This window comes from Lontra canadensis, unplaced genomic scaffold (genome assembly GCF_010015895.1).
Source record: "Lontra canadensis isolate GAN:19392208 unplaced genomic scaffold, GSC_riverotter_1.0 scaffold134, whole genome shotgun sequence".
NCBI classification, from domain to species: domain Eukaryota; kingdom Metazoa; phylum Chordata; class Mammalia; order Carnivora; family Mustelidae; genus Lontra; species Lontra canadensis.
Window position 1 is genome coordinate 2,259,781 of NW_022631128.1, and position 19,592 is coordinate 2,279,372.

Genomic DNA, 19,592 nt, shown 5'->3' on the forward strand with positions numbered 1-19,592 from the left:
CTCCCAGTCTCCATAGTCCCTCCAGATGGAAACTGTCTGGGGTCGACCCCACGTTTCCTTCTCTGGCAAAAAGAAGTTGTGTGCAGGCCCAGAAACGGCCTGACTGCTCCTCCGCTGCCCCGGCTCTAGCTCTGGGGACCTGGGCAACTCCAAACGCCCCAGGCCCAACTAGGAGACCAGGGACTCCGTGGACGCTTGGCAACTCCCCGCCCCCCCGCCGAAGCTACAAGCCTACGTTGCTGAGCTGGTACCCTGGTATTCATATGCACGCACGCACCCCCGCCCCCTTGCCAGCTGCCTGAGGAAGAGCCAGAGCAGAAGGGCCTGAAGGATGCCATAAACCGCACGAAGGCCCCCTCGCATCCCACAGCCTCCTGGGGACCGGAGACAGTGAATGGCCCCAGAGGCAGAGGCCGTATGTTTGGGTGTACCTACAGGGGTGGAACCTTAAGGAACAGAGGGCATGGGGCCTGAGCTGGGCAGAGGTTCGGGCTAGGGGCTGGGGAGGACCAGGTAGGGGCAGCAGGAAGGGACCTGTAGGAGCCCCACCCATTTGGAAGGGACCAGGCAGATGCAGTAGGCACATGACACAAACACAGAGGAGCCAGAGCTGAGACATAGAAGAGGTAAGCGCTTGCAGGATCCTTAGAGGACAGGGAGGAAAGACAGGAGGGGGCCTGCGGATTCAGGTCTGTGGGGACCACAGCTGAGTGACATAGCCAATGGGAAAGGCTGGGAGGAGCTGGTGGGGTTCCATAGGAGCGATATAGGGTCTGAAATATGGACGGGGGGAGCCCAGACCTGGTGGTGAAGGGATCTTGCCATGTTAGCGGCCCAGATGGCATGACCGCCTGGAAGACCCTGGGCCCGAAACTGACACCCCTAGAGCTCTGAGCTCAAGGCCTGGTGGGGGCCCTGCAAAGGCAGTGCGCACAGTGCCGGCAGCCCCCCACCCCCGACTGTGCTTCCCTGGAGTTTTGTCTGGTGGCTGCTGGCAAGCTGGCACCAAGGCACACAAGCTGCCCTGTGACACTTTGGCTCCTACAGAGGCATCCAGGCTGTTGGGAGGTCTGGGCCTCTGTACTTTTACCCCCAGGAAGCAATTTTGTCTAAGGACATCTCCACCTCTTTGTAATGGCTTGCACTAAAAGAAACTGTTCTTCGGTCCCCTGTGATGCACCCCAGTGACAGTGTTGGCCCCACATGCGTAGGGGTTTGTGTGGAAGAGACAGTGTTTGGGGCCAATGTCCCTCCAGAAAAATCTCTTTCCCGTAACGCCCGCACCCCAATATGAAAACTCCTTTCTGGTTATTCTATGGTTGCTCTTAAGAAAATTGCAACACTGAGCATCATCAAGGAGGAGCTCCGGGGTACAGAAGGGGAGACTGACAGAGGGCACCTTCCTCAAGAAAGCTGGATCTTTCTGACCCCTACTTCCACCCCAGGTCCATGGCGAGGCCACAGAGAGGGAGATCACACTCACAAATGGGGTGACTGGGATTCAGAAAGCCAGAATTCACTGCAGTCAGATTTCCCAGACTTGGCAATGGGTGCATGGGAGAGAGGGGTCGGGGTGCAAGGTGCAAACTACACCCTTCCCCACCCCAGTAATTCTTCTGTTCACTCACTTCTTTCCCAAGCCTGTTCCCGTCTGCCTATGATTCATCACTTGGTCCCCACACCCCCTTATTCATGCACCTGTTCACTTCTCGATTCATTCCTCCTCCTGCTCATTCATCCCACAAACACTTACTCTCTGCAGACTACAATATGTAGGGCTTCTGCGTCCCCAAAGAGGGCCCTGCCCCTTGTCATAACAAGGGGCTCCCACATGCGGTTCAAGGAGTGCAAACATAGGCATTTCAAAACAGGCTTTAAATACTCATCAGGGCGCCAGGAAAAGGGGGCTGGGGTGAGAACTTGTTACATGTGAATTCGGGGTTGGGGTGCCCTGATAGAGAAGGGGACCCATCCTTCAGGGCAGCTGGGGTGCCCCACCCCCCACCCTGGGACAAGGGAGCACAGTAGAGGCCCTCTCTGGAGGGTCCCAGGGCAACTGGGAGCCAGCCCTCCCTTCGAGGTAGATCATCGGGGAGGGAACGGAGGAGGAGCTCCCATGGTGGTGACAGGCGGTCACTTCCTCAGTGGTACTGCTGATAGCTGGGATAGCCTGGGGCTGGTGTACCCTCCTTAGGGGGCAGCTGGCTAGGGTCCTCCAGGAACGGGGGTGCTGCAGAGGAAAGAATCAGTTAAGGGTGAGAGGCGATGCATTTCGCACCTCTCCCTGACCAGTGTCTGCTGGGTACTCACCGTTGCGAAACTGCTGGGCCGTGTAGCGAGTAAGGAGGATACCAACACCCTCTATGAGGGCCAAGAGGATGCCCCCCATCATGGCCGAGCCCACCATGGCCAGTGGGCCACCTGGGAAAGGGAAGAGACAGGGAGAGAGAGGTGAGGGCAGGCAGAACAAGGCAGAAGGGGCTGGGGGGCCGGGGGCTAGGGCACTCACTGCGGGCTGCCAGCACAGCACCGGTCAGTGCTCCGCTGGTGATGGAGTTCCAGGGGTCTTCTTTGCCCCGCAGGCGCACCAGGCCACAGTCGATGGTGGAGAACAGGCCCCCCCACACCGCAAAGCTACCTGTAGGGAGACAGAGGCTGAATCAGAATGCCCCAAAATCCACAGCGCTGGGTCTGGGGGCTTCCAAGGCCTGAAGGTTCTGGCAATGGATGGGGAGAAAAACCCAGACACAAAGGCGGAGAGTAAACTCCTAGGGGATACTCCCTGTGTGCCCCTTTGTCAAGCGATCTCTGATCACCACCAACATTCCCCTCACTTTTGTAGGGGTTTGACAAGTGTTTACAAACAGATTTTTCTTCTGTGTGGCTTTTCACAGAGCAACTCTGATCTTTCTAAGCATCACACCAAACTGGACTTCCGATCTTGCTTTAAGGGACCCCAAAAGAGGCTATGAAAGCTGGTTAACGCTGTGATAGCTGAAGTGTTCATTGAGGCCTTGCTGTGCGCCAGGACCTGTTCTAGGTACTGATATGTTAATTTGACTTCCGAAGTCTTAATTTAGATGGTTACTGCTGTCACCATCCCCATGTTACTGATGAGGTTTGGAGAGGTGAAGCCACGAACCCAAAGTCATGCCATCAGGGAAAATCCGGGGTCTGGATTTAAACTCTGGAATCCATACTCCTGCACCTCTGTATTCAATTATGGGGAAACATCACTGTCCTGAAGTCGCAGGCAGAATTGGGGCTGGAAATGTGGACCCCCAATCTGCAGTCTAGAACCACAGGAACGACCACTGCCAACTCTGCATCCCATTTCCTAGCTCTCTCCAAGCCTCTCACCTCCAATCTGGGGGGCTCGGATCCTCACAGCGTTGACACTACCTCTCATTCGGTGCCGAATTCCCTGGGAAAAGTGAGGAGGCGGGGAGTCAGAACAGGGATGAGACCCCTGGCACGCAGGGTTTGTAGCTTTTAAGAGAGGGAGCGTGATGGGTCAGGGGTAACAGAAGTAGAGACATGGAGCAGGGACCAGGAACTCGGAGGCTGGTGAGCACCCGAACATGGGCGTTCTCAGGTGTGGGATGAGAAGTTCTCATTCATTCAATGATCCCTAGCACCTAAGTGCCAGGCACCATGCTGTAATGGAGGGATAATGAATGAGACAGACCTAGCCCCTGCCCTCTCCAAGCTCACATTACAGTGGGAGAGACAAATGGCCGGCAGAGGTACAGACCAACAAGATAGCTTCACACAGCAATACAGACCCTAGAGGAAATGGGATGAAGAGAAATGGTAATGGCTGAGGGGTCAGGAAAGGACTCTAAAGGAGGGGGTGTTTGTGCTGAGACCTTGAGGATGAGAACAGGAAAGCTGGGCAAAGATCCAGGAAAGAGTTCCAGGAGTTGAGGGGAGGGATGGGAGTAGATAGATAAATTTCAGAGACCTTGACAAATGGATGGCATTTAAAGCCATGACGTTTGATAAGATCTTGGAAGAGGGTGGGCAGAGAGAGAGAGAGAAAAGAACATTGATTAGGTTACATTAAAAGCATTTTCTTAACTTTAAGGCTGTCCTTCTGCCAGTTAAACTCCTAGCACTTCCCTGTATCCAGGTAATCTGCCTCTGGGGAAAATCTCTCTGGCCTTGTACATACATTTAGAATTTGATGAGGATCGTTTTGATAGCACAGTATTTCCACAGAGAAAACCCAGTTGGGTGCTGGGGACGAGGGACACAGGGCCATGTTTGCCATTTCTCCCCAAACCACAGATCCTGAAGCCAGGCCTGGCACATAGTAAGCTAGCAGGAACCAGAATGAGTAAGTCACGGCAGCTCCAAGCGGTTTTCCGCGCAGTATCCCGTGTGGGATGGGCAGGGCAGGTCCCCCGCCCCACCCAGGGAAGGCCACGACTCACGACAGGGGCATTGCGGAAGCCCTTGATGGCCTGGAAGACTCCACCGCCGATGACACCCATAGTGAAGGCTCCACCACAATCGTCCACAATTCGCCATGGGCTGCAGGCCGGAAGGGGAGGGTGGGATTAAGTGAGCCCCTCTTCCCCCTGCCATATTGCATGGACTCTTTCCCACTGGGAGAAGACAAGTCACTCAAATGGGAAGCAGCACTTCAGATAATATTATTTTCCCCCTCATTTCGGCAAATGGTGTTCAAGGGGAAAAGCATTAGTCTTGGCCCTGCCCGCCCCTCCCCTCGTGGCCAACCGAGGAATCAGCCAACAGCTTCCCTACTACCGAACAGTAAACGAACTGACACAGGCGGGGTTGGCACGTTTGGATCAGCGATGTTAAAGTGTTCATTTGCTAGTACCGTTATTAAAGCAGGACGGGGTCGCACCCCCGTCTCCAACAATGAACACGTCCGACCAAATCCCGCCCTCTTCCCTCTTTAACCAGCCCCAACTGGAAAAAACCAAGAGCACACGGTGCGGGGGGGAAGGACCCAGTTCGTCCACCATAGGCTCACCCGGGCCCCGCCCCCATTCGCTGAAGCGACCGGGATAAAGCCACGCGTGGCAACTCTGGGGATTTCCGCTCGACAACCGTCACCACCCCCGGGCTGGAATGGATTCGACCAGCATGGCTCTTTCCGTTAAGAGGGACTGGGGAGACAAACGGAGTCAGGGGAAACTTGGGAGTGGTTGGTCCTGCACCGCACCTTCTCCAGGCACACGGCGGCGGCCCCTCTTAACGGTGCCCGAGTGGGAGGAACGAAGCGGAGGGAAGCGGAAGGAGACCACAAATGTCTAAGAATGTCCCGAGTCTGGGACGTGGCGCGGTGTGGCCGGCGCCTCTCCCGCCCGCCTCCCACAGCTGGCCGTGGCGCCGCAGCAACAGTCCCGGGGCCTGTGCCCACCGCCGTACCAAGGCTCCCGCGCGTACTCCTCCATGGCGCCGGCGTCCGGCCGCGCAGTCCTGACTAAACCCCGGCGGGCCACGCCCCCACGGCAAACGCGCACAGGCGCCTGAGCGCTCCACCTATTCCAGCCCAGCGATTGGGTCGCTTCGCGCTTGTCAGGCCAGGGCCGCACTCTCATTGGCCACCGGGGTTTGCGTCATCTGTACGGCAGCCTGAGCGTCGCCCAGTTCCTTCAAGCTTTGGGGAGGACGGTCCTCATTCTGTGTTTTCAGAGAAGGCATTCATGTGGTTCTGGTGATCCTAGCAGCTACAAGAGAAAGCCGGCCCATCTGATAGCCTTCCAGTACGCGCGGGATTGTATTGGTAATGTTGGGGTGGGTGCACCTTTTGCAACAGGAGGAGGTGCTGTGCTCTGCTCCCCCATCCCGGAGCTTTGGTTTCTCCCACCCAGGAGTCTGTGGGGGACGTTGGGTGAGCCCATTCCTGGGACGCAGGGGGTTGGAACTGAGCTTGGCCCCTTCGGCGGTGGGCGGAGCCTGGGCCTGGGAGGGGAACTGGGTCCTGGAACACCCAGCCTCGAGGCGGGGGTCGGTGGGAGTTTGGGTGGCAGTGCACCTATCTTCCCACCTCTTAGTGCGTCGGTTCCGTCCGACCAGCTATCCGTGCAGGTAGGTAGGTGGGGGTCCAGATGGAGTATATGCTGGGAGGAGGCGCTTGATTTTAGGATCGGGATTTGAATCCTCATTTGAGCTGGCGGTTTGTGTGTGTGTGTGTGTGTGTGTGTGTGTGTGCGCGCGCGTGTACCTGTCCGTCCGTCCGTCCCTAGGTCTGTCTGCTGTCCACTATGCCGCTGCCTGTTGCGCTGCAGACCCGCTTGGCCAAGAGAGGCATCCTCAAACATCTGGAGCCCGGTAAGCGAGCTAAAAGCAGATGGGCCTACCATGTGGCAGGCTTGACAGGCACTTTGTTCTTCATAACTGCCACTTCATACCTAGCATGGACCCTATTGCGCACCAATCAGTCAGGTGGCGGGCATTGTTAACAATATGGCTTCCTGACATTCATTCCTACCGCGGGCGGGGGTGGGGGTGGGGAATGCATATTTAGTGCTTAATATTGACAGCAGAAGGCCTTTTTGGGGTTCTCTTGTGTGCCACGTGCAATCCAACAAGCAGTCCGTTGGAAGGTATTACAAAGTATCCTAGTAGACCGTAGCAGGATGCTGATACTTCTTTACCCTAATGATTACCTTATTTTAGACCTACAATGGTGCCACCAGGCACTATGCTGGTGATCTGTAACTTATTGTTCACCATATCCGTAGCTGACATGTATTTTGAGCCCAAGTGCTTGGCATGTGCATTATGGCTAACAGTAGAAAATAATGATAGGATCTATCATGTATGCCTCCTGGGCTGCTTGTGCTAAGATTTCCACCTCATTGTCAGTAATAGTAAAAGCTGGCATCTGGTGTGGTGGTTTTTTTGTTTTTGAGGGGTTTTTTTTGGCATCTGTTTTGGGTACAGTGTGCTAAGCACTGGGAAGTACATCTTATTTTCACCTTACTGGTAAAGGCCATCTGTTACAAGCAACTGTGCCACGCATAGATCTTGTGGTTAATACTGATAACGATCACTGACCATTATTGTAAGCCTGTTGAGTACGAGGCCCTGTGCTGATGGAATATACATCTTACTAACGATACTGTTGATGATAGCTCACATCTACTTTGGGCCTATTGTGTGACAGACAGTATGCTGCTGCTGACATGTACATTTCATTGTTAGTTCCAGCCACAGCTGAAATCTGTGCTAGGCCTACTGAGGGTCACGTACCAAGCTAACAACATTCACCTCTTTTATTTTGCCAATAGTAACTGACAGCTGCCATAGGCCTGCTATGTGTCAAGCCTAGGAACTGAATGGACCCAGAGCAGTGTTTGGGATATATCCCCTGCTATCCAGACTTGCTGCTCAATATACAAGATCAGAAACCCGTTATTTGGGGCGCCTGGGTGGCTCAGTGGGTTAAGCCTCTGCCTTTGGCTTAGGTCATGATCTCAGGGTCCTGGGATCGAGCCCCGCATCGGGCTCTCTGCTCAGCGGTGAGCCTGCTTCTCCCTCTCTCTGCCTGCCTCTCTGCCTACTTGTGATCTCTCTCTCTCTCTCTGTCAAATACATAAATAAAATCTTAAAAAAAAAAGAAACCCGTTATTTTCCAGGCTTTGGGAGCTGAGCAGATTTGGACATATTTTCAGAACAATCCGTTACTGTTCAAACTCATTTTATCCAAATAGATTTGGATAGCATGATGTCCCATGCTTCCTGAACTCGGGAACTGGAGGATACGTTTGTATGATGAATCCTTGTCTAAATTCTGAAATCAGATAGGTGTGGGAGACAGCATCAAATCCCAGATTTTACCTGAACCCAGAAACAGAAGAGATTTAGGTACATTTTTTGGAAAATCCCCTGATCTTCAGACACTTGGATTTGGAATGTGATATTTGCACAGAAGGTGAGACCTGGTGTGTGTGCATGCGTGCGCGTGCACACACACACACACACACACACACACACGTGGTCCATGTGCATTTGAGTGTCTCTCCAGGCTCTGGCTGTAAGATGAGAATCCCTCTAGTCCTTACTGCTTTCCTCCACCCCGCTATTCTGCCAGAGCCAGAGGAAGAGATCATTGCCGAGGACTATGATGATGACCCGGTAGACTATGAGGCCACCCGGTTGGAGGGCCTGCCACCGAGCTGGTACAAGGTGTTTGACCCTTCCTGGTGAGCCTGGGGAACTGGGGTGGGGGTGGGTGGGGGAACTGACATCTGACTTCACCTTTCCTGTGCTGTCCCTGGCCTTGGGGTAAATGGGAAACACAGAGAAGAGGTCTGGGGGGTCCTCCCTCTGGGGTCCTGATGTGGGGCAGTTACAAGAGATGGGTAGGAGTTGAGGCTATAAGACCCCTGTGCTGGGGCGCCTGGGTGGCTCAGTGGGTTAAAGCCTCTGCTTTCGGCTCGGGTCATGATCCCGGGATCCTGGGATCGAGCCCCGCATTGGGCTCTCTGCTCAGCAGGGAGCCTGCTTCCCCCTCTCTCTCTAACTGCCTCTCTGCCTACTTGTGATCTCTGTCTGTCAAATAAAAATCAAATAAAATCTTAAAAAAAAGACCCCTGTGCTGACACTCCTCCACTCCCTCCTTCCCTCCTTCCCTCCTCTCTCCCCCTCCCTCTCTCCCTCCCCTGCTTCCTTCCCACTGCCCCACAGCGGGCTCCCTTACTACTGGAATGTGGACACAGACCTCGTGTCCTGGCTCTCCCCACATGACCCCAACTCCGTCGTTACCAAATCCGCCAAGAAGCTCAGGGCAAGTAATGCAGGTGAGTTGGCGGACCTAAGGGTGCCTCCATGGTCCTGCAGTTCTCAGGGAGGGGTCAGGTAAATGACAGTGGACTGGGGAGGGGCAGGTGAGACAGGCAGACCAAACCCCAGGCAAGAGGGGGGGCAGTTACTGAAGGCAGAGGCTGCTGGGGCCGGAGATTGGAGGAGAAAGGTCACTTCAAGGCTTTTGTGTTCCCAGATGCTGAGGAGAAGGTGGATCGGGGCCATGAGAAGTCAGACCGAGGCCACGAGAAGTCGGACCGGGGCCACGAGAAGTCGGACCGGGGCCACGAGAAGTCGGACCGAGACCGGGAGCGTGGTTATGACAAAGTGGAGAGAGAGAGAGAGCGGGACAGGGATCGGGATCGGGATCGTGGGTATGAGAAATCAGAGCGGGAAGAGAGCAAAGAACGGCGCCATCATCGCAGGGAGGAGCTGGCGCCCTACCCCAAGAGCAAGAAGGGTAAGCTCAACAGCAGGGCCGGGGCCCGAGGCAGATTAGGCACCACGGGAGAGCCATGAAAGAGAGGCCCTCCCTTTGCTCATGCGAGTGCCTGAGCCTGGGATGGGGTGCTGTGGGCCACGGCAGCCATGCACCCCGTTTCTCCCTGGGATGGGGGAGGTTGGTGATCAGGGGCTCCTTGTGTCTCTACTGAAAACCTCACTCTGCCACCTGTTTCCTCAGCGGCAAGCCGGAAGGATGAAGAGTTAGACCCCATGGATCCCAGCTCGTACTCGGATGCACCCCGGTAAAGGAAAAGCCCTCACAAGCCCTTCTCTTTCCCTCATGAGTCCCTTGCACTGATGACCATTCCTTTTTTCCTGTCTCCTTCCCCGATTTGTCAGTTGTTGGAGCTGGGAGTGGGGAGTGCCCACTGCATCCCATATTCCCAACTCCTGACCCCTATTTCCTAAACCCCTCACCACCAGGGGCACATGGTCAACAGGACTCCCCAAGCGGAATGAGGCCAAGACGGGTGCAGACACGACAGCCGCGGGGCCCCTCTTCCAGCAGCGCCCCTACCCATCCCCAGGGGCTGTGCTCCGGGCCAACGCCGAGGCCTCCCGAACCAAGCAACAAGACTGAACCTACCCGCAATGCCACCCCACTGCTCCCTGGTATTTTTAATAAAGCTTTTCGATGGATCGTGCCCATGAGGCCTGAGTGCTTCCTTCCCATGCGCTCTTGAGGCTTCCCAACCCAGGCCAGCAAGAGGTGAAACACATTTTATTTGCAAAAACTCACCTAAGATAGTGCGGGAGTGGCAAGGATATGAGGGCGACGGGGGGGCTTGGAGGCCGAGGTGGATCCTGTCCATGCCCTCATTACCAGAGTTCAGTTGTGTCCCTCCCCCTGCGTGGGAGTGGGGGGTGGGCGTGGGGGGACCAGGCTGGGGTTCAGTGTCTACCTCCCCCCACCCCTAATACTGATCAGAGTTTGGTCCTGGCTGGGCCAGGGCAAGAGGGGAGAAGGCCAGGCCAGCGTCTTCGATCCCAGCGGCTACGAACCCTTCACCTTGGTGAGCAACCTGTGGTGGGAATGGGGAGGGAGAGAGAAACACAGACAGCTGGTGTGGGCTGGCAGGCGAGTGCCCTGAGCAAGCGAGGGTGGCAGTGGTGGGGCTGGTAGTCCCGGGGTTAGTAACAGAGCCTATGCAGACAGAGTGAATCCCCTGGGTCAGAAAGCTACACGTGGACTAAATAAATACAACATCTTTATTTGGCATTGGGTCTCCTGACATTTGTTCATTACAGTTCCTTAGAAAACAAGCCAAAAAAATCAGAACAAATTAATCAAAAATAAAGATCCAACGACCCTATTTACATAGAGCAAAGATAGCCCAGGCATCTCCCCCGTGTGTGTGTGCATGCGTTTGTGTGCGCGCACACACGCGCGCGCACGCACGCATATCCTGGGAGACCGTTAAGGGGTTAATAAGCTTTAGGGAGTGCAGGGGGCAGGTTCCACATCTCAGGGATTTGGAGACCCCTCACCCTGTCCCAGAGCGAGGGCGCCTCATACGGGCCAGTGCGTTACCAGAGCTGTGGCCGGCAGCTTTAGCTTCCCTTTTGGGATGTCTCGGAAAAGAACCCTGCATCCGGCATCTGACAGGGTCTTAGATTTCAGTGAGATTCAGCCACTCCAAGGACCTTTTCCCCCTCCCCGCACCCTGGATTATTAATTATCTGATTACACCACAAGTTCCCAGACCACTAAAAAAACAAACGGCCCCCACTGCACTGTACCCTCCCCAGGAATGGGCCGATGCAACACGAGTCAGCTCCGGCCCCTGCCTCTCTCCGGGGTGCCCACGACAGGCCCATTATCAAGGGTCTCCCGTCAGGGAAGCTGCCCCAAGGCCATGTACAAAAAAGACCCGAACTGCTAACATGATCCACTGCGGCTGTGAGGGAGGCAAGAAGGCCTCAAGCTACAGGAAGCTGAACCCCACAGATAGGCATCCATCACTAAAAGAGCTGTAACATTTTTGTCCGATTTGTCCTTACAAAGGTGGAGGGGCTGCTAGGAGGGGCTCTCCCAGGCATGGAAGACAGGACACCTCCAGCTGAGGGCAGGCAGGCAAAGAAAGGCCTTGAATGACAACACTGCCAACCCAGTCCCCGAAAGGGGTTGGCTGGGGCAGACGAGGCAGCTCTCAAAGCCCCCTCCAGTGGAGGGGGGCCCAGTCTGCGAGGAAGGGTTCATGTGATGCTCCACCCCGTCCCATGCCCCTCCAGAAGTCTCCACGACCTGGGAGAAAACTCTTCCAGTCCCAGAGGAGCCAGGCCCAGTGGCAGCTCAGGTCCCTGCAGATGCCCAACACCCTCCACCCAGTCCCCCTCCCTGTCACCCCCCACCGCCACCAGCCCTCACTTCACCAGCACTGACTTCGGCAGAAAGGGCTCCGTGCTGAGGTCTCCGCGGTGGGAAGACAGCTTGGGTGGTGGTGGCTGCCCCGGAGGCTGCTGGTGCGTGCAGGGCCCGGAGGCGGAGGCGGAGGCGGTGGCTTTGGCTGCACCTCGGGGCAAACTGTAGAGGTAGACAGCACCGATGACCAGCCCGGCGCCCAGGGCGAACAGCGGGTCCACGTGGAAGCCGAAGAGGCGGATGGAGGCGACCGTGGACAGCAAGATGGATAGGGAGGTGGCAAAGCCCTTGAGGATGTTGTCGGCGTACTTGACGACAACAGCCACCAGCAGCCCGCCAAAGGCCTGGTTGAGCACCACGCCCCACACGGCCGGCGTGTAGCCGAAGAAGAAGCCGCGGCGGGCCACAGCAGTGCCCTCGGCCCACCAGAGCCCCACCAGGCCTAGCGCCGTGCCGAAGAGGCCCAGCTGCAAGTTTCGCAGCCACACAGAGCCCGAGCTGCCCTTGAGGATCTTCTCGAAGTAGACGCCCGCAAAGCCCGAGGACAGACAAGAGGCCACGACGGCCACCAGGCCTGCCCCAGGGTTCTGGTCCAGTGGCCGAGGGCCCCCACCCCCAGCTTGCTGTGCCTGGACAATGGCAACGCCCGTGAAGAGGAGCAGCAGGGAGGCCCACTGCAGCCGCGAAAGGCTGCGGTTCAGCATGAGCACGGAGAACAGCGCCGTGGTCAGGATCTTCAGCTGGTACGTCACCTGTGTGCGGCATGCATGCGGGAGGTGCTAAGGGCTGTTCCCCGCCCCACCCCCATCCCGCAATGTGCCCAGTGCAGGGACAGGGCAGGGCAGGCGACCAGAAAGACACTCAGTCCTTGGGAGCTGACTGGTAGGGCACTAAACAGCCCTGCGCCGTGCTTCCCGGAAAGTCCACAGCTCCACAAGGAAGTCCCGGGCCACACCCAAGTCTGCACCCCAACCCCATTTTCTGGCTGTGTGATGAGGAACAAGGCACTTGCCCTGTCTCGGCCCTGACATCACCATCTGTAGAGTACAGCTGTTGTTTGTGAACTAGCTCACGCGGCAGGTGAGTGAACAAGTGACAGGTTCTCTGATGAGGTCGCGGGGCGGGGGGGGGGGCGGCGGCTGATAACTAGGTGCTGATGCAAGCCAATCAGCCACAATGATAACATCGGCAAACATTGACACAGTGCCCGCTGTGTGCTTCTGTGCCTCTGGGCACTGCATGTGAATCCATTCGTTCACTGCTCTCCCAGATGAGGTGGACGCTATTGTAATGTCTGATGGGAAGATGAGAAAACTAGGGCACAGAGATGTCAAGTGACTTGCCCAAGATCACACAGCTGGGAAGTAGTAGCCGAGGTGGAATCTGGGCCCCAGAATCCAGGCTCTTGAACCGTTTTCCAAGGCCTCCTTGGAAACAGCCGAAAGCCCTCCTACTGCCAACCAAGGGCTCTTCCCAGATATTATTTCTTTTAGCCGTCCCAGCAACCTGGTGAGGAGGCATTCCCGTCCCCATTCCCGGTTCTCACAGATGAAGAACTGAGACTGAGGGAGAGCCAAGGCGACACGGCCCCAGCTCTCTGCAGCCCTCCCCTTGTCGGCCTCCTACCTCCCCGACCCCAGCCAGCTCCTCCCAGGCCACAGTGGGCATGCAGCTCACCTGGAAAGTGGCAGCTGGCAGGTTGGAGATGGCAACATACTGGAGGTTATTCTGCAAGGTGTAGATGAGAGAGGGCACCGCAAGCTTGAGCGTGTCCACATACCGCACCAGGACAGCCTCATGGAGGAAGAGCGCGAGGTGCTTCACGTTACCTGGGGTGCACGGGGAGGGGGAGGACGGTCCTCCTGAGCACTGCAGATCCTCTGCGGGCCAGGACTGGGCTGGGCCCTGCGTCTCCCTACCATACTCTGACTTCCTGAGGGCTTGAATGAGGTCTGTGCTCTCAGTTTGCCCACAGTGCAGCACCCCCCCCCCAGCAGGCCTCATGGCCAGCAGTTTCATAGGACACAAAACCACCATCCTCGACTGTGCGCAGCTGAGGCTCGCAGGCTGTCCTCACTCAGTGTACAGCCTAGCTCCCCGGACAGGAGGCCCACTCAGGGCAAGCACTCAATACCCGTTTAGCCAGTGAAACTGTCAGTAGGAACTAGCTTGTGAAGGAGAAGCCTTAGGAGTGGGAAGGCAGACTGCCAACCAGAGGGGAAGTTGGAGACTCAACTATGACGCTTATCCTAGCTCCTTACTGGCCTGCGAGCTGCCTGAGGGCAGGAGCCATCTCCTGCTCTGCCCACCCAACATGCAAGGACTGGGCCACCCGGGCCACAGGGAACAGCGGCAGTGGGACTAAGAAGCAGCCAAGGCTGGCTGGGGCCTGCTCCCACCGATGCATGAGAGAGAGGACCCTCCTGGAGAGTCAGGCCTCTGCACAGCTCTACAGTTTACCTTTTCAGGCTCAGCTGCGTGTTGCTCCTCTGTGAAAACCCCACCTACTGCACCAGGCTATCGCAGGGGAAAGCCAGTGCACGGGGCTATCACAGGGAACTTGCACTGACGGCTCGTGGCCCTGCCCGGCCTTCGTCCTGGGAGTAATTACCCATCTCAAACCCCTTAGCCCCAACTCTTGGGGCCCAGGGGTTTGGGTGTTGGACATTTTCCAGGCATCAGACAAGTAGCACGGGCAATCTGGCACGTAACACATAACACAGCCCTCACATACAGGGGGCTGTACGCCATAATCACACATGTTCGTATTTCTGTGGTGACTTGTGTAAACATTCACACCAAATGAGAAAAATTAAAAACACAGATAAACAAACAGCCCCATGTGGTGTCAGGCCAGGTTTTACCACAAAACGGATTCAAGAGAAAAAACAACAACAACAACATGGGGCAAGGGGCTGAAATTGTAGATCTGAGGCGGAGGCCTGTGGTTTTAAATCCGCAGCTCTTTGCTTCTCCCCATCCCAAATATCAGCCCCCCTGAGGGCAGGGGCTGCCGCAATGAGCGCTTGGAAGTGTCTCAAATCAACTGAGAACAGAACAGAAGGTGGGGGAGGGGAGAGAGCAGACGATGGACCTCCCGGGCGTGATGCTAAGTGAAGGAAGTCAGACCAAGAAAGACAAATGATTTCACCACCTCGTAGAATCTAACAAAACAAAACAAACAACCACAAAAACAGACGCAGAATCACACACTCCTAGAGAACTGGCAGTTGCTGAGGGCGGGGAGGGGAGCGGGAAATGGGCGAAATAGGCGAAGGGGGTTACGAGGTACAAAGTTCCAGTTATAAAAACAAATAAGTCACAGGGATGAAAAGTACAGCACAGGGAATACAGCCAATAATAAGGTAATAACTCAGTCTGGTGACAGATGGTTAGTGCACTTATCATGGCGAGCACTGTGTAATGTAGAGAATTGTTGAATCAGTACGTTGTACACCTGAAACTAAGAAAACATTACAGTTAACCAGTGACCAGCACAGGAGCTGTGGCATCAACCCCCCCAGACAGTTAAAAATCCACATAAATTGTTGATGCCCCCAACCCCCAAGCTTAACTCCTAATAGTCTACTGCTGGCTGGAAGCCTTACAGAGAACATAGAACATTTTGTGTGTTATATGTATCATATATGGTATTCTTACATTAAAGTACGCCAGAGAAGAAAATCCTAAGGAAAAAACATTTTCCGTACTGTATTTATTAGACAAAAACCTGCATCTAAATGGGCCTGCACAGCTCAAACCTGTGTTGTTCAATGGTTAACTGTGTATCTCAGCTACACGTCCACTTTAAAAAAAAAAAAAAAGGAAAGAAAGGACAGAACAGATGGGTTCCCAAACTGCTGCTTCCCAGGGCCCTGGAGCTAGTGAGTGGGCAAGAATGTTTTCTTCATCGTAAATACTGACAGCAGAGCTGGAACAGACATCTGTATCCTTTACAAAGGCAAGGCCTTTAATTATTTTTTGTAAAGATTTATTTACTTATTAGGGCGTGCGTGCCCACAAGCCGGGGGAGAGGGAAAGGGAGAAAATCTCAAGCAGATTCCCCATTGCTAAGTGCAGAGCCCAATGTGGGGCTCGATCTCAAGACCCTGCGATCATGACCTGAGCTGAAATCAAGAGTCAGACGCTTAACTGAATGAGCCCCCCAGGCGCCCTGGCACGGCCTTTGTAGAGAAACAACTGACAACATTTTAAAGCAGGCTTTTAGGGAGATGTTTAAATTGGTATAGAAATTCAATTTCTAGGAAGTACAGAAAAGGTAGAGGAATATGTTAAATGATATCACTAGGAGGCCGGCAGCAAACTGCAGACTGTCCAAAGTCTCTAAGACAAACCACCTGCTCTCTTCAAGAAATTAACTGCCCATCACAGAGCTGGAGGAGAACCCTGAGGTTAACAGACCTAGAAGACACCAACCAATTGCAAGACACTGACCTTATATAAACCTGACTGAGACAAATTCTTAAAAATTTTTATGATATTTGAGAAGCCATTATAAGTGTGTGAACACTTGACTGGGTATTTGATTCTTTTAGGGTTCATTTTTTGATGTATGATTTTTAGATACTGCAGTTATTTTTAATGTACCAAAATATTTATTCAAGACAGTAAGGTAGGGGTGGGGATTTACTTCAAAATACTACATACTTCGTGTGGGACACACTGCAGTAAAGTAAGGCAGGGAGTGGGTAGGTAGGCAGACAGGGAGATGGACAGTGAGTGGGTAATCACTGATGCTGTTTAATGGCAGAGGGGCCATGAGTGGACAACTGATGAATCTGGGTGATGGGTACATGGACATTTTATTTTATTATTCTCTCCAAGTTTGTATATGTTTAAAATGATCCATAATGCAAAGTTAAAGGGAAATAAGTGAATCACCCTGTAAGGGTCCCCTGCTACCTTATGGGCACAGACCACTCCTACAGTCCACGCAGACCAACTTCCCGGGCATCAGGGGTCTAAAAGTAGGACTGGAGGGACAAGGCAGATTAGCTGCACTTACATACTCCCCAGGCGGTTTCAGACACAGGGATACAGTGATATTCCCCCAGCAAACCCTCCATGTGGGCATGGGTGTACACACATACACACACAAAGTCCCACCACTGACCCCAGTGCAGCACCACCGCCCCCCTTGCTGGCTCATACCCCTCTTCTGTGCGAAGAGCAGCAGCAGGCAGGTGAGACCTTTGAGCACTTCGGCCATGACCACAGCAGTGGTGGCAAAGAAGCGGTCCCCAGGCAGTGTGCGGGCGTAGCGGATGCTGAGGATGAGGGAGGCATTCTGGACCACCAGCACAGCTAGGGATATGTATTTGAGGCGCCGGTGAGCTGTGGGAAATTCAATGAGCAAGGGGGAAGAAGGGGTCAGAAGCTGCTAGGACACAGCCACACCACCACCTTCCCCCTCACTCCTTTCTCAACCAGGATCCTCCTAGGCACTGCCACTTCCTCTCTCTGCCTCCCTATCCTGACCCAAGGAGGGTCTGACTCCCATCTACTTCTGCTGCCTCAACAGGCAGGAAGAGCCACAAAGGAGGAAGTGGACCTCGCCCCATCCAGCCCATACCTGGAATCCTTGCTGAGGTATCAGGAAATGGCTGGAGCAGGTGCTGAACACACTGGGCCCCCTCTCTCCCTCCTCTGTGTGAGAAGCAACTCCACCCCAAGACGGACTACCAACCACATTCTCAACATTTATTGAGTGCTGTCTACCTATCGCTGGGGTAAAGAATTTATGTGGAATACCTCAGCAGATCCCTATGTTGTTCTGATCTCTGAGCGAGCTACAAGGATTCCATTATATGGGTGAGCAAACCACAGATTTATATGAAATGATGCTTCTATTTAATGAGGGGTCGTCCTATGTAAAGAATGATACCTCAATACAGGGAATGAGACCACTATATAAGGCATGTCCACCCCCTAAAGAACGGTCTTCCTCCCATCTAAGATATTATTCCATCCCCTCACACTGAGAATGGTCTTTCCAACTCCTACCTTCTATGACCACCAGAGTCCCTCTGACACAGAATGGTTTCACTAACTTAAGAAATAATTCCTCCACAGCCCCTAGGACTGGACCCCATATAATAAATGGTTACTGTACCAAGAATGGTGTGATTCCCTCGAGGACATAAGGAAGTATTTCCCTATACTCCACATGGCCCAGTCATCCTCCAACCACTGCACCTTCCCTACCTCCAGCCAAGGAATCATTCCTTGTTCTACTCACACTCACAATGAACTCTCCCCGCTATAAAGAAGGGCCCCACACCCTCAGAATGTCTTTTCTCTGCCATGTAAGAAAGGACCCTCTCACTCCAATATACAATGGACTCTACCAGCATTAGGAAGGGACCCACCAGAACAGTCTTATCTCCTTATAACGGACATCCCAATCTTCAAAACGGACCCTCTAAGTCGGGTATGGAAGGACCCGCCCCACCCTAATTCACAATAACCCCTATCCCTTTATAAGGAAGAAACCACCACCCACAGAACAGCCTCTTTATTCTATAAGGAAGAACTTTCCCACCCTCAGAATGCTCTCTCCCTTCTCTAAGGACGGACCCCCCCCACACAAACTCAAAATGGTCTCAGTGGTCTTAGCCTCCCCCAAAGGCAAAAACCCCCCAGTCCCCAAAAAGTTTCCCTTCCCCCATATGCGGAAGGGCCCCCCCCCCAATTACCCTCAGAATGGTCTCTTCCCCGCCTTCCAACACACTCACAGTGGACCGTTCCGTCCTCCCTCCTCCACCCCCCACCACGCACACATAGGTGGGTCCATAAGGAATGCTCCCTCTCGCTTGAGTGAGGAACCTTCCTGACCCCCCAGCGATCCCGACCCTCGCCCGGCCACCGCCTGCTCGGCCACGGCCTGTCTCACCCACACTCGCGGTTCCAGGCTCCAACGCCCCCGCGGAGACCGCCCCTGGCGCAGCAGCCGCGGTAGAACCGCCAGACCCAACCGCTGCCATGTTGGCATCTGCCTGGCCCGTCCCCTCGGCAACAGCAGGGCACTTCCGTATCCGTAACTTCCGCTTCCGGGCCTCCGGGGTAGGGGCGGGGCGAGTGAGGGGCTGGCCAGAGCTGTGGTTTTTCTCGTCCGCTCCCGGACAGTGGTAACCTAAGACCGCAGCCTCGGGATTCCCAGATTCCGTCGGGATGGGCAGACCCAATACACGGCCGACTCAGCCTCTAGCTGTCTCTACAGAGCCTCATTGGCTCATTCCCGTTACTAGACCCGCCCTCGACTTCATTGATCTCGCTTTCTAGATCACCCGCCCATCGTGTGTCCTTGTCTCATTGGCTCAGCTGAGCCTCTTCTATCTCAGCTCTTCATTGGCAGCTTCTACAGATGACCCCGCCCTTTCCGCACCAAAACTCCTGGGTACCTTCCTGGTTGGACTGAAGTTCCTCTTTAGCCCACCTCCCGGCGAGGTCCCGCCCCCTGGAGAGTACGCAGGCGGCTGGGAGGAAATTTAGACTGATGGCGCGGGACAGGTGAGGGTCAGGCGGGCAAAGGAGCAGAACAGTTGAGGCCACACAAGCAAGGTGTTGGAGAGGGGAGACTGAGAGTAGGGAGGATAAGCGAGCCCCTGTTGAGGAGGAAAGGGAGTGCGAAGGGGACAGGTAAGCCACCAGGTGAGGCTTTCAGGTTAGCTTTTGAAAGCGGAGCAAGAGAGGGTACAGCTAAGGTTAGGGCGGGGACGTCGAGGTGAAGAATGAGAGAGGAGGGATGAACAAGAGAGCAAGGGAGAGGTGAAAAAAGGTAGGGGCAAAACGGGTACTTCCACCCCGGATGTTATCCGGAAACATGGAAGGGTTGGGAAAGTTTCTGTCAGTGCCCGGCCCCTCCCTCACCGGTGACCTGAAAGGCCTTTTCTCCTCGGGAGAAGTGCTTTATTTCCTC

The 19,592-nt window shown here is 54.7% G+C and overlaps 3 protein-coding genes across 9 annotated transcripts; 1 reads left to right on the forward strand and 2 right to left on the reverse strand.

The window, feature by feature from the left end:
- Positions 1 to 1,856: 1,856 nt before the first annotated feature.
- On the reverse strand, positions 1,857 to 5,444 carry TIMM17B (translocase of inner mitochondrial membrane 17B). 2 transcript variants are annotated; one of them, XM_032842907.1, is made up of 6 exons: positions 5,404 to 5,444; positions 4,437 to 4,536; positions 3,361 to 3,424; positions 2,510 to 2,638; positions 2,311 to 2,421; positions 1,857 to 2,230 (listed from the first exon to the last, which is right to left on the reverse strand). In XM_032842907.1, exons 1-6 carry the CDS (start codon positions 5,427 to 5,429, stop codon positions 2,142 to 2,144), a joined length of 519 nt encoding a protein of 172 aa, XP_032698798.1. In that variant the 5' UTR covers positions 5,430 to 5,444; the 3' UTR covers positions 1,857 to 2,141. The 2 variants fall into 2 exon arrangements, with proteins under 2 accessions (XP_032698798.1, XP_032698799.1); XM_032842908.1 differs by lacking the exon at positions 5,404 to 5,444 and adding an exon at positions 5,198 to 5,302.
- A 177-nt stretch (positions 5,445 to 5,621) lies between these two features.
- On the forward strand, positions 5,622 to 9,895 carry PQBP1 (polyglutamine binding protein 1). Of its 3 annotated transcripts, none has more exons than XM_032842904.1 (7): positions 5,622 to 5,761; positions 6,225 to 6,309; positions 8,075 to 8,186; positions 8,671 to 8,783; positions 8,984 to 9,247; positions 9,470 to 9,533; positions 9,715 to 9,895. In XM_032842904.1, the coding sequence occupies exons 2-7, from the start codon at positions 6,243 to 6,245 to the stop codon at positions 9,869 to 9,871; spliced, it is 777 nt and encodes a 258-aa protein (XP_032698795.1). In that variant the 5' UTR covers positions 5,622 to 5,761; positions 6,225 to 6,242; the 3' UTR covers positions 9,872 to 9,895. The 3 variants fall into 3 exon arrangements, with proteins under 3 accessions (XP_032698795.1, XP_032698797.1, XP_032698796.1); XM_032842906.1 differs by lacking the exon at positions 5,622 to 5,761 and adding an exon at positions 5,898 to 6,066; XM_032842905.1 differs by lacking the exon at positions 5,622 to 5,761 and having other exon boundaries at positions 8,703 to 8,783.
- A 100-nt stretch (positions 9,896 to 9,995) lies between these two features.
- Positions 9,996 to 19,161, reverse strand: SLC35A2 (solute carrier family 35 member A2). Of its 4 annotated transcripts, none has more exons than XM_032842957.1 (5): positions 18,567 to 19,161; positions 16,826 to 17,008; positions 13,331 to 13,482; positions 11,675 to 11,815; positions 9,996 to 10,313 (listed from the first exon to the last, which is right to left on the reverse strand). In XM_032842957.1, the coding sequence occupies exons 1-5, from the start codon at positions 18,655 to 18,657 to the stop codon at positions 10,206 to 10,208; spliced, it is 675 nt and encodes a 224-aa protein (XP_032698848.1). In that variant the 5' UTR covers positions 18,658 to 19,161; the 3' UTR covers positions 9,996 to 10,205. The 4 variants fall into 4 exon arrangements, with proteins under 4 accessions (XP_032698848.1, XP_032698845.1, XP_032698846.1 ...); XM_032842954.1 differs by having other exon boundaries at positions 11,675 to 12,405; XM_032842955.1 differs by lacking the exon at positions 16,826 to 17,008 and having other exon boundaries at positions 11,675 to 12,405.
- Between the last annotated feature and the right edge of the window lie 431 nt (positions 19,162 to 19,592).